The following is a 13,987-nucleotide window of genomic DNA, read 5'->3' as shown; positions in this document are numbered from 1 at the left end:
CATTTTATACTCTCGCAAAGTCAAATGGTATACTCGTTTGAGATTTCTTTGTGAATTGACTGATATTTTCGGTAGAAGGTCAACTATAGGCACTGGGGTCCACATATTTAGTACTTAGGGGCTTGAACAGTTTTGGTTCGATTTAGACAATTTTTGGTCACAAGGTGGCATACTTTAAACGTATTATTCACGCAAAGTTTTACCCCGATTTAATCATTGTTGCTTGATATGCATAGTGGAGAATGAAAGAATCAGATGGAATTGAAAATGGTGTTATATGGGAAATAGTCGTGAATATAATCCGATTTCGCCCATTTTCGCACTATGACATAGATACATAAAAAGAACGTAATACACCGAATTTGGTTGAAATCGGTTAAGCAGATCTCAAGATATGGGTTTTCACCTTAAAGTGGGCGGTGCCACGCCCACTGACTAATTTTGAACGCGGTTCCTATAAAGTTATCTCATACCATCCCAGAGATAAATTTTAATGTCTCTGGCGTGTTTCTTGCTTGATTTATCGCGCTTTTAGTAGTTTTTAACAGTACCGTTATATGGGGAGTGGGCGGAGTTGCCACCCGATTTCAACTATCTATGTCAACCGATTTCAACTATCTATGTCAACCGATTTCAACTATCTATTCTAAAAACATTTGCTTCCAGTGAGTTTTGTTACTATAGCTTTAGCGGTTTAGGAAATATGCACATTAAACCTATTAGGGGCGGGACCACGCCTACTTAAAAAAAAAATTAACTGTAGATGCCCCTCCCTAATGTGATCCTGTGTACCAAATAACAGTCTTGTATCTTATTGCGGAGCTTAGTTATGGCAATTTATTTGTTTTTGATTAATGGAGTTCCCATCTGCAATACCAACCGTCTCCCGGTACCAAGAAACATGTCTACCAAGTTTGATAAAGATATCTCAATTTTTACTCAAGTTAGAGCTTGCACGGACGGACGGACAGACAGACAGTCACCCAGATTTCAACTCGTCTCTTCATCCTGATCATTTATATGTATATAACCCTATATCTATCTTGATTAGTTTTAGGTGATACAAACAACCGTTAGGTGAACAAAACTATTATACTCTGTAGCAACAGGTTGCGAGAGTATAAAAATATTACGAGTAGACTGTTCATCATTTGAACAGGAATTCAATGATCTATTACAGTTTCGTGACCAAGATGAAGATTTAGAGGAGAATATTCCAGAAGTGGATAGCAGCAATGAGAGAAGCGCTGCTAGTTCTAATGAAGGTAGCATCGATAATTATGATGATGCCAGGCCTCTTTTGGAATTACGAAGGTCGAATTTTTATTACGGGAAAAATCGTTATGAATGGTCAAAGACTCCTCCTAATGCTAGAGTTCGCACACTTCAACATAATATCATAACTTATGCTTGTCCCACGAAATTGACATACACGGATGCTAAAGACCCTATCAGCATTTGGCAAAAATTATTTTGCGAAGAAATTCTCCAACAAATATTGACTTGGACAAACAAAAATATATCAGTTATAAAATAAAATTTGCACGTCAGAATAAAACTGAACTAAAAGACATAGAGATGACTGAGCTGAAGGCTTTTGTGTGTCTTTTACTACAAGTATATTCAGCTATTTTGAAATCTAACCACAAACGCACAAGTTACATATTTGTTCAGAAAATAGATTTGTTAGTTTTTTACTGTGTTTGCGTTTCGATAATCCATACGATCGCACTGAAAGGCAAAACGGTGATAAGTTGGCAGCTATATCTTTTATTTTCAACAAGTTTATCAACAAGTCTCAACAGCTATACGAATTGAATGAATGTGTCACCATAGGTCAGATGTTAGTGAAGTTTCGAGGAAGAAGTAACATGATTTCTTATATGCCGAAAAAACAGGTAAATATATGTATGACTGGTCATACGAGCCTTATGTAATGCAAAAAATGCTTATTTTTATAATGGATATATTTATAGCGGCAAAGGCTCTGATGGTATTGGACCACAGAAGATCAAAAACTTTTCGTGCATACTCAGTGTGTCTTACGGTTGATACAACCAATAGAAGGAAGCAATTGAAATGTGACTGCTGATAACTGGTTTTCGTCCATAGAACTGATTGATGAGCAGGCATAACTTACTTATGTGGACACTATAAAAAAAAAATTAACGCGAAATACCAAGCGAATTTCAGCGGCATAAAAATAGAGATGTCAGGCAACTTTGTTTGGTTTTACAAATCAAAAAACTATTTGCTCATATGTGTCTAAGAAGAATAGAGCTGTGTGGATTGTGTCCTCAATGCATCATAGAAAAGTAGTTGATGAGGATACTAAAAAGCCAGAAATTATTCTGTATTATAACACAACAAAAGGAGGCGTTGATGAAGCAGATAAAAAAATGTTCCATTTTTTCAATCAGCCGCCGAATGAGAAGGTGGCCAATGGTGGTATTTTACCGCATTGTGGACTTGAGCGGCATAAATGCCTACATATTATACAATATGAGATTTTTTAAAGTCGTTAGCCCGTTGGCTACTGCTAAGCCAAATGCAAAGGTGTTGTGTGCAGTCAATTACCAAGGGAGCTACGGCTAGTGATAAAGCGAGTACTGGGAGAAGATATGATTGAAGAAGATGTCCTGAAATTAGTCAGGGAAAGCGAATGGCATGCAGTATTTGTCCGCTTAAACAGCACGTTATTCTGTGTACACATGTGTCGGGTGTTGCAATCCCATATGTCTGCAATGTTCTCGCTCCTTGTGCAAAAATTTACAATGATTTATGCCAAATTGAGTAGGTGTCAAAATTTTTATTTTTTGATTTCAGAAGAAGTTTTTGTGATTTTTTTGTTCTTTCTTGATTACATTTTAAGTAAAAAATGGTAAATTTGTTATATTATTTATATAAGGTCTATTAAAATACTAAACAAGGATCTCATGTCAACTAAGGCTGAGAAGTACCACAAATTGTTAATTAACATATTTAAAAAAAAAAAAAAATAAATACTGATTAAATTCCTTTAAATTTGTTTTATTACATTCTAATAGTTAAATATCAACACAATTTTAAATCATCTAGATGAAATTTTATGACAAAATTTAACTTTGAAAGTGAGACGTCATGTCCCTTATAGTGTTACAAATTTGTCATGTCCCCAGTTAAAGGTTAAAGATGTTGAATAAGTTTTTTACCCAGAACTGCGCCGAAGACGTATACCTTTCAACAGCGTTTGGTTCCAGCAAGATGGAGCAACTGCACACAAAGCCAGACCGTATATTGCAGAGCTCCAACGAACATTTGTAAAAAAAATTTGTATGAAGAAACTCCACTTTCCGCTGGCCCCCAAAGTCACCTGACCTGACTGCAGTAGACTTTTTTTATGGGGTTAGGTCAAGCACAGATGTACAAAACAAATTCCAGAGATCTGACTGAATTAAGGCAGTCCATTAAATTGATAATTGAGGCAAACCCGACTTCAACCCTTCAGGCCGCAATGGATAATTTTCAAATTAGGTGTCGCATATGCGTGGCTGAGCATGGGGGTCATTTACGGTCCATCATTTTTAAAATTAATTATATAAAATATTGTGTTTTTACTTCACTTAAAAAAAAGAGTCGGGTGAACGCAGACTTTATTGACTATGTGTATAATTTTTTTTTATTATTTAGTTTTAGTGGTTCTTTTACCGTAGGTGCCTTTCAAAAATGCTCGAAGAGCCATATGTTTATTCTCTTTGCTTATTCCACGATTTTGTGTCAAAATAAACCAACGCCTTTCGTTTTTATATATTTATTTTCTATCCTTAAACACCCTTTTTTTGTTCATATTTTTTTTGTAAACTTTCAAGATAAGTGTAGGTATAATTTCCCCCCTGTTTAGAACACATTTTGTTTTGTTTAAGATAGTCGATACATAGGTTTCTGTTATAATTTCACATTTTACAATATATACTTTTAATTTTATTTAATTTCCAAATATACTTTATTGATTTTCGTTTTCCGATTGGGTTGACCCTTTTAAGATCTGCTGGGTGGTGGATGTCCGTCGTCCATATAAATTTCAATTGCGCTTGTTAATAAGCGAAAGCAAACACTAAACTGATTATTATATGAGTAGCCACTGCATACAAATAATAACAAATAATTTTAAACTTCGTAACAGAGTTTGTGTCAAGACAAATTGTAACTCCATATCTATCATGATTAGTTTTAGGCAATACAAACAGCCGTTAGGTGAACCAACTCTTTTACCCTGTAGCAACATGTTGCAGGTATAAAAATTTTGCTATTAATAATTTAATATTCATTAGCCGAAGAAATTACGAGGTAATCACTATAATATAATCAGTCAGTTCTATAAACATATTAATATTCACATTATATTAAATTAGGTTTAGGGTGTAGACCGAACTCATTCATATTCAACTATCCAGTGCTTTTGATGAACTTCATCAGTAAGACAAGTTTTATTAGTCGGCATGTGCGGCCCATATTCCAATCCTGCCACATTTGCCTGCCTGTTGAGCAAGTCAGGCATTAATTCCATCGAGATTAAATATCTACAAGTAGCCAGAGGCATAAATATTTCCTCTTTTTCAGACTCTAGTTGTAGGGTGGTGCCTGTTTTGGCTAGTTCACCTACTACACAGTTCCCGGGGATATCACTATGTCCTGGGATTCATTGCAGGTTTATTGTGAAATAGGATGTTAGATCCACTAGAGCCCCAGGCATTCTTTCACTAACTTAGACGAAATACTAAGAGACTTCAGTGATTTTAAAGCCACCTGGCTGTCTGTGTATATATAATACTTGTAAATATATTTCTCGTTGTAAGCACACTCCTGTTCAGAAAAAAAAGCTTTCTTTTATTGCTGTGACCTCCGCTGTAGGATTTCGAAAATCCGTGGTAATGTGAAGAAACGGGAACTTTCTAAGTATCATAGATGCCCCTTGTTACTGGCGACAAGTAGGGATTATTCCCTCTAAGTCTAAATGCTGACTTCGCTCCCATTTGCTTACAAAACAAGTCTGGTGGCAGTAAGTGTAAGATTACGTTTAGCGCCTAGCTCGGCTGGAAGCTCCACTGATGCAAATACTGGCTGGTCTTTGTATACTTTCCATACGTCTTACCGTGTGTTTCTTTTACGTTATTGGCCACTATACCATTTTACCATAAGTCATAATCGGCCTTATAACTGCTGGGCAGAGCCCAACTAATAGTTAAGAAAACACATAATTTTAGTAAAGCATCAAACAAATTGACCTATAGGTATTGGGGTCCACATATTCGGGATCTGGGGGCTTGAAAATGTATGGTCCAATTTCGAAAATTTGTAGACGAGATATTGTCTTTTTATGCAATGTTTTATTTTGATAAAGCCATTGGCTTCGATTTATATTTAGTAATCTGAAAGAATCAGATGGAATTTAAAATTGTTATACGAGTATTAGCTTCTGTAAAAAAAAAATACATTATTTTTCAAATAGATGGCTTTAGTAACCTGTATATCGTGTTGTATGAGTATGATTGATTTACCCAATATGGCGATAGAAAGATAAGATTTCGTACTCAGACAGTCTTGTGATTAACTGTTTCCGTATTGTTTAAGCACGCGTCAAAGATAGACGCCGACATAGAGAAGATATGCCATATTTCACAGTTTTTCTTACATAAACGCGAAAACGCAAGCCAGGCGGCTGAAAATATGAATAGCATTCACTGTTCTGATAGTGTAACGGTCAATCATGCGCAATTCCATTTTAGTTATATTGATGTCAAAGGTGCTCCACGCTCTAGAAGACCGATTGTCGTCAATATCGATAAAATAATGGAAAGAGTCGAGGCCTGCTGTCATTTCACAGCTTATTTCATTTCAATAACGTTGAACATAAAAAGAAGGTGCGAATCGCTGCAAAATCGATCCATTTCTGAAGTAGATGATAACTAGTGATCAACGTCAAGCAAAAAACCGTCGTGTTCGAAAAACGATGAGCCGCGCAAACGGTGGTCAAGCCAGGATTAACGTTTTGCTATGCGATTGGTGGTATTGGCAAGAAATGATCTACAATGAGCTGCTCTCTTATGGTCCAACTCTTAATTTTGGCCTGTATTAGCAAACAATTGAATCTTTTGATGGAAGCATTCGCCCAGAAGTGGTCAGCCCTAGCTAATTGAAGAGGAATTTTGTTTCATTACGACAGCGCCATACCACACATATCGATAGTGACTTGCCAGAAGCTCTGGGTATTTGGTCTTTGGGATTACTTCTACCTGTTTCTGTCTATGGCGAATGATTGTGCTGGTGAAAAACAAGAGAAGCTTACGAAAATCTACTGTCCCAATTTCTATGATAGTGGTGGCATTCTGAAATTACCTTCACAATGCCAACAAGGTATCGAACAACACGTTAAATATTTCACCAAAATCGAATAAGTCTAACCATGCTAACTAAAACCTTTAACTTATGTTAAAAAAAAATAGTATGTAAAAAATTTGGTTGAAATCATGGTTGCAAATATCATAATCCATTAAAAAAATAATTGAATTAACATTTGAATTGAATTTTGTTTTTTATTTTGTAATCACCACAACACGGAGGGTTAAAAAAAGGGCAAGTAAGGAAGTGCTAAGTTCGGGTGTAACCGAACATTTCATACTCTTGAAACTTGCCAGGGAAATACCTTCAGGTGCATATGGTATGTAGTATATGATAGTTTGGGTAATTTGTGTACCAATTTCACATATTTTCGGCATTAAACTATAGTATATCCAATATTATACTTCCAGTAAATTTTTCCTAGGTATTTTACTTATTTGCTGAAATACGCGATATAAAGTCAGCCAGTAGTTCGAAAATCATTCCATTAGGTATATGGGGGCTAAAGGAATTATTGACCCGATACAATCCATTTTTGACATACTAGCATATTATTATCAGAAAAGGATTCTCTTCGAATTTCTATAACATATCTCACAGATTGACCGATATTTTCGATAATAAGGTCGCCCAACTCAAAAGCACTATTCATGCTAATTTTTATCCCGATACATTCATTGGAGCTTGATTTGCATACTGGAAAGTGAAAGAATCAGATGGAATTTAAAATTTTTACATGGGAAGTAGGCGTGGTTGTAGTCCGATTTCGCCCATTTTACCATAGAAGTATGAGAAGAATGTCACGTACCGAATTTGGTTGGAATCGGATAAACAGATCCCAAGATATGGGTTTTCACCTAAAAGTGGGCGGTGCCACGCCCACTGTCTAATTTTGAACGTGGTTACTTTATGTTATCTCATACCATCGCATAAAATTTAATGGCTCTGACGTGTTTAATGCTTGATTTATCGCGCTTTTAGTAGTTTTTAACAGTACAGTACGATAGAGGTCTGCGAGCATTTGTTCTCAGTGAATTTCGTTATTATAGCTTTAGCAAGAGTATAAAAATTGTAAACCCACATACCGGATTAAAAAATATAAAAAAATGTAATCCTTAATCAAACTTCGGTATTAAAAAATTAAATATAATTTTTAATCCCAACATCGGGATAAAAATGAAAATCTAATTTTTAATTCCAACATTTAATTAAATTTTAAATCGTACAAAGTATAATATACTAGTTTTGTTCACCTAAAACTAATCGTGTTAGATATAGGGTTATGCATATATAAATAATCAGGATGAAGAGACGAGTTGAAATCCGGGTGCATGTCTGTCCGTCCGTCCGTCTGTCCATCGGTCTGTGCTGTAACTTGAGTAAAAATTGAGATATCTCTATGAAACTTGGTACACATGTTTCTTGGTACCGTAAGTGGTATTAAAGATGGGCGTAATCGGACCACTAAAAATAGATTTAATGTCCCTATCTCCTAAGCCGCTCAAGCTATAATAATAAAATTCACTGAGAGCAAGCGCTTTTAGCACCTCTATCGACAAACTGAAAATGAGTGAAATCCGGTGGCAATTCCGCCCACTCCCCACAAAACGGTACTGTTAAAAACTACTAAAAGCGCGATAAATCAAGCACTAAACACGTCAGAGACATTAAATTTTATCTCTGGGATGGTATGAGATGACTTTAAAGTAATCGCGTTCAAAATTAGACAGTGGGCGGGGCACCGCCCACTTTTAGGTTAAAACACATATCTTGAGATCTGCTTAACCGATTCCAACTAAATTCGGTACATAACATTCTTCTCATATTTCTACATTATAGGTTAAAAATGGGCGAAATCTGATTGCAACCACGCCTATTTCCCATATAACACCATTTTGAATTAAATCTGAATCTATACTTTCCACTATGCAAATCAAGCAACAATGATTGTATCAGGGTAAACCTTTGTGTGAATAATGCGTTTAAGTATGCCACCTTGTGACAAAAAATTGTCTAAATCGAAACTGTCCAAGCCCCTAGGTACTGAATATGTGGACCCCAGTGCCTATAGTGAACTTTTTACCGAAAATATCGGTCAATGTGTAAGATATATAATTTGAATTCAAATGGGTTGAATCGGATCAATACTTCCTTTAATATAAAATTTTGCCAACACCGGAAGTAATTCCGCGGGCTTTGATCCTTAAAAGTTGCGAGATTATAAAATGTTCGGTTATACCCGAACTTAGAACCTCCTTACTTTATATTTCTAGTTTAATTTAAATGATCCGATCCCCTTAAACAATGTTATGGGGGTGTCTCGTTTCTAATGGATTATTGTTCTGCTAAACGGAAACTGATGCAGCTATAACTTACTTCAAAATTTCAGCAGACCATTTGCAAAAGATAAACGGTCCCTGGAAAATTTTATACTTTGACAAAAGAATATCCCAAATCATATTTACAATTTCGTAAATCATAAGCTATTAATATGCTTTAGTACTTACCAATGATTATACTAAAAAACTGTTCAATAATGCTAAGAGCCAAATTTTCATACAAAAAATATGTTAATTTAACTTTGAATCCTTTAATAATATTAGAAGTACTTGTTTCAGGAGTTTGCGAGTGTATGCATATATGACTAAATATCTTCCTCAGCCAATTAATTATAGTTTCGTCCAGCCACTAGAAATAAATATAAAAACGCTAAAATTAAAAAAAAAAAACATGAAAAGAAAACATAATAAATATTACTTTATTTTAAAAGGGCCCAACAATTTTTAATGGAAGATTTAATTGTTTTGTAAAAAAACACAGGTAAGAAGATTCCCTATTATTAGAAAGGGATTTTTTCGTAATGTCAATAAGATTTCCTACATATTTACCGATAGATGCGGTATAAAGTCAACCGTTCGAAAATATTTAAATTAGGTGTATGACACAAGGGCAGGCTGTTGTCACATAAATATTATTCCCGAATATATTTATCTTTAATATCATATATTATAAATAAAAATTTAAAATTTATTAAATATTAAAAGTAAATAAATTAATTATTATATTTTATAAAAATACTATAAATCACAGACTGACCGATATGTCTGTGAAGAATACAGATAGGTTGGGCTATATAACAACAAAGACATATGCCAGTTGCTATACTAATGATTAGGACCGAACTAAAGAATCATGTAAGTGATTGTTATTTTTGTGTGACTCTAATAAAAGGCATAACAACCAAGTCCAAACACACTACCCAGAATCCAAACTTGTCTTCGACCAACAGTCCAATCCTACATAGTGGCGAACTGCCTGTGCCAAAGCATCCACATCGATCAGAAAATAAGGATTTTAATCCGGTAATTATTCTAAGTCAGCGTGATGAAGTATTTGAAACAGTTATTAAGTTATCAACATCAAAAGAACCGCACTTATTTTTCATACGATTTTTTTTATTGTCTTATTTAATTTTAAAAAATCTCTAGAGGCACCTTTTTTCCGAGAGCCGCAAATGACGTCGAATTTTGAATATTTTCTTTTGAAAATTTCACAAAAATTGAATGATCAGCAAAACGCGGAGAGGAGAAGCGCTTTCAAGGGAAACGGAGCGCAGGAATGCTAGCAGATTATTGTTAAAGACTTAAAGGACACCTTCCAGAAGCCAAATATTCACGAAAATTATATGAATTTTTCTATATTAACCGATATTTCTCTAAATGTAGCTGATGTTTTTACTTTTAAGAAACTATATGTTTTGAAGTCACCAGAAAACCTGACGTGTCAATTTTTTCAATCACAAAGTATTATTTAGTGGCCGTAGTGCAGCTTGGGCCCTCTGTGGCACCTAATTTTCCGCAAAAAATTAAAAATTTATATTAAAGATAGGATTAAAACTTGTTTTATTTATTAATTAAACTATACACTTGCATTATCTCTGTATTAATTCAAATCGTTCGCCTTTCATTGCTTTAAAAACGGTTTTTTAAACTAGTACAGAAGGCACGCACAACTTTTTCTGAAACTTCGTCCCGTTTTGTGCAAACAGCTGGTTCAAACTGGTCCAATTTTATGTTTCTTACATATGTCCCCGTATACAAAAATCCAAACGATTCAAATCCGGGGAAGAAGGGGGCCATTCATCCGCTGTAATGAAACATGGCATATTGTCTTTGCATCACTGCTGAACAATTCTTGCGTTATGAGCGGAAGCAGAATCTTGTTGAATGCGAATATTATGCGTTAATTTTTACACCTTTGTCAATCTAAAGGAGAGGGAGTTTTCTTTTGCAGATATGGCTCCCCAAACCATAAAGGAGGTTGTGTTTTGATATCGTTTAATAGCTCTTTTATCAGCTGGTTGCATAAGCGTGGTCATTTTGTGACTTGCCTGTAACACAAAAAGCTTCTTATCAGAAAACACAATCTCACAATTTTTGTGCCGCCGAAGGAGCAAATGGTGTTTTTCTTCTCAATTGCTTTTTTCGTTCCGTTAGACCATGAACTCGGATTTTCTTATAAGCCTTCATTCTCAATTTTTGATTAATAATGTTTTTGATGGTTTTACGGCTCACGCTGAGGTCTTTAGCCAGTTTCCTACCAGAAATTACACAACTTTTCCTTTTTCGCTGACGTACAATCTTCACCAGACTTGGTGTTCTGACCGTGTAACTTCAAAACTCGGCCATTACGACGATCAGGTTTTTTTGATATTTTAACACTCACACTTTTCTTAAATCGAGCCACAGTACGTTGAACAAATCTTCGGTTAACATCAAGGCTCTGGAAGATTTGTTAACCAGTATAATCACTCACACCCCTATTACGCAGCTATCATAGCGTCAGTATATATATACAAGAGTTTCGGTTAGAATTGTCAATTGGGCTTTAAGAAACTCATAGAAATTTTACAAGAAATCTTTAGGTGGCTTGCAGCGTACTTTACGAATGGCACACAATCTTCTGTTTGTGTATTTTATCCTATTTAAAACTATTGACTCGGGTAGAAATGTCAACATCAGGAAACTACTATATTTACCGAATTTTGGAGTTTAAATACATTAAACATATTTAAAGAAAATATGTATACTTTACTGTTTATTTATTTACGAACTTTTCCAACTGAAAATTTACTTTAAAAAAAATCGTTGCTCTTTAAACACCTTATGAATTTAAAAAAAAAATATTTCACCCCATTTTATTGTGTCTGTTTTAAGAATTTAAGGAAAGAGGTTTTGCAGTCCGTGATTTCCGTCCAAAGGGAACTCAGACGGGATTTTACCGGTACTCTCCCGAGTAGATGGACCACTATGATGTTTGCCGAATTTGGAGGTATCACAAGAAGTACGTGCCATCAATATCCATATGTTCGCGTTCAAGAAACAATCGCGGCTGTTGCATCGTCAATTCGGGCAAATCCAAGAGTTTCGACTCGCAACTTTTCGGCGCAACTTGGAGTTAGCAGACGGTCATTACAAGGGATAACTCATGATGACTTAAATCTGTTTCCATACAAAGTTCAAATAACAAGCCGTTTAAAACTCTCTAGAATTGTCTATTCGCCTGGAATTTTGCCAAAAAATTATTGAAATGGTCGAAGAAGACAATAACTTGATGAATTGCCTGCCTATGTCTGATGAGGCTCATTTTGACCTGAATTAAACATTCAAATTTGCCGTATCCAGAAAGAATCTACGAGACGGAACTTCACCCAGAACGAGTCACTGTGTGGCGAGCAGTTTTATCAAGGTGTATTGTCGGATCATACTTTTTTTTAAGGAAACGGTGTAACAGTAACTGTCAATGGGCACCGAAGACGTATACCTTGTAACAGCGTTTGGTTCTAGCAAGTTGGGGCAACTGCACACATAGCCAGACCGGTTATTGCGAAACTACAACGGGAACTAGAAAACAAATTAATATCAAGAAACTCCACTTTCCACTGGCCCCCAAGGTCACCTGACCTGATTGCAGCAGACTTTTTTTATGGGGTTATGACAAGCCAGATGTGTACAAAACAAATTACAGAGATCTGAATGAATTGAAGCAGTCCAATGAATCGACAATTGAAGTAATCCCGACTTTAACCCTTCAAGCCGCAATGAGTAATATTTTAATTAGATGTCGCATATGTGTGGCTGAGCATGGAGGTATTTTACAGTCCATTATTTTAAAAATAAATTATTATACAATATAAAATAAAAATTGCTATAAAATAAAAAAATATATAAATGTAATGCATTAATTAAAAAAAGTTATAACGGTTTGTTTTTGTAGCACGATTCGTGAGCCACAAATTTTAAGATTTTATAAATTTGTCAATATCAATCAGCTTGTAAAGCTGAGTCGACGCAAATTCATTATTTTCTGCTTAACATAATTTTTTTAAATACTAATGAATGCATTTCTTTATATTTCTTTATGCCTAATTTTATGATTTCAGTCAATAGGTATATTGACTTAAATAAACGTTTTAAAGTCAATCGAAAATAAAAATCTTTTTTGGTGTACATATGAGAACTAGGGGAGATATTGATTTTATTCGTTTTTGGCATCAGACCACAATGTTACCCAGAAAAAAATGCCTTCTGGATTTCATTAAGATAATTCACAGATTTACCGATACAAAAAGAATTCGGTTTTGCATCAGACTGTGACTGGTGATGAAAAATTAATCCATTACGAAAACCTCATAAAATCATCAATCAATAGCAAAGCCGAATATCCATGACACCAAGGCAATGCTCTGTACTTGGTGGGATCAGCAGGGCGTGCTGTATTATGAGGTTCTAAAACCGGGTGAAACCACTAATGGGGAACTTGCGACCAGACGCGAGGCAGTAATTTTCCATCATGATCACGCTTGGTCTCATGTTGCAAGATCATCTTGACATTTTAAAAACAACGGCTTAGAAATGTTGCCTCATCCGACTTATAGCCCTGAGCGAAAACCTATAAAATGCCATAACTAAGCACTAAATTAACATATAAAACTGTAAGTTAGTGCTGGAGATCTCAGTAGCCAGCGACACCTGTGGGTAAAAAGTTTTTAAAACTGGGTTTGTAAAACTCCACCCCCAAAATTATATAATGTATATATCTTCCAAACCGCTGAAGCTAAGTCAACCAAAGAAAAAGTCCTTTTAGCATCTCTTCATACACTGAGATAATAACTACGCCCACTCCCTGTATAACGGTTATGTTGAAAACCACTAAAAGTGCGATAACTCACTGAATAAATGCGCCACAAGCATTAAAGTTCACAACCAAGATGATATGGAACAGCTTTATAGGACCAGTTGTAAAAATTTGACAATGGGCGTAGCACCAAGAGAAAAAGCCTTGAGCAAATACTGCTTCTAAGGTATGCCATCTAACGTCCAAAAATAGACAATAATTAAACAATAGCGTTTCAAGTCCCCAGACACCGAACATGTAGACATCAGTGCCTTTAGCTGATTTTATACCGAAAATATCGGTAATACTCCGAGAAATATTTTGGAAATTCAGAGAAAATATTTTCTGATAATTGTGTGGCCTGAGTTAAAACAGGGTAAAGTCATAACATAAAAACTTTCGAACTACCGGTTTACTTTATGCCGTATATATC

The 13,987-nt window shown here is 35.2% G+C and overlaps 1 protein-coding gene across 4 annotated transcripts in view; it reads right to left on the bottom strand.

Moving 5' to 3' along the window:
* Positions 1–13,987, bottom strand: part of mr (anaphase promoting complex subunit morula) — a 171,871-nt gene that overhangs the window by 113,071 nt on the left and 44,813 nt on the right. For all 4 annotated transcript variants that reach the window (XM_036368905.2, XM_036368902.2, XM_036368904.2 and 1 more), the window contains exon 4: positions 8,886–9,066. In XM_036368905.2, coding sequence (XP_036224798.2) covers positions 8,886–9,066 — 181 coding nt within the window. The remainder of the gene's footprint in view (positions 1–8,885; positions 9,067–13,987) is intronic.

This window comes from Bactrocera oleae, chromosome 4 (genome assembly GCF_042242935.1).
Source record: "Bactrocera oleae isolate idBacOlea1 chromosome 4, idBacOlea1, whole genome shotgun sequence".
In the NCBI taxonomy this organism is placed as follows: domain Eukaryota; kingdom Metazoa; phylum Arthropoda; class Insecta; order Diptera; family Tephritidae; genus Bactrocera; species Bactrocera oleae.
Note: the sequence above shows the minus strand (reverse complement) of the source record. Positions and strands in the feature narration are given on the sequence as shown.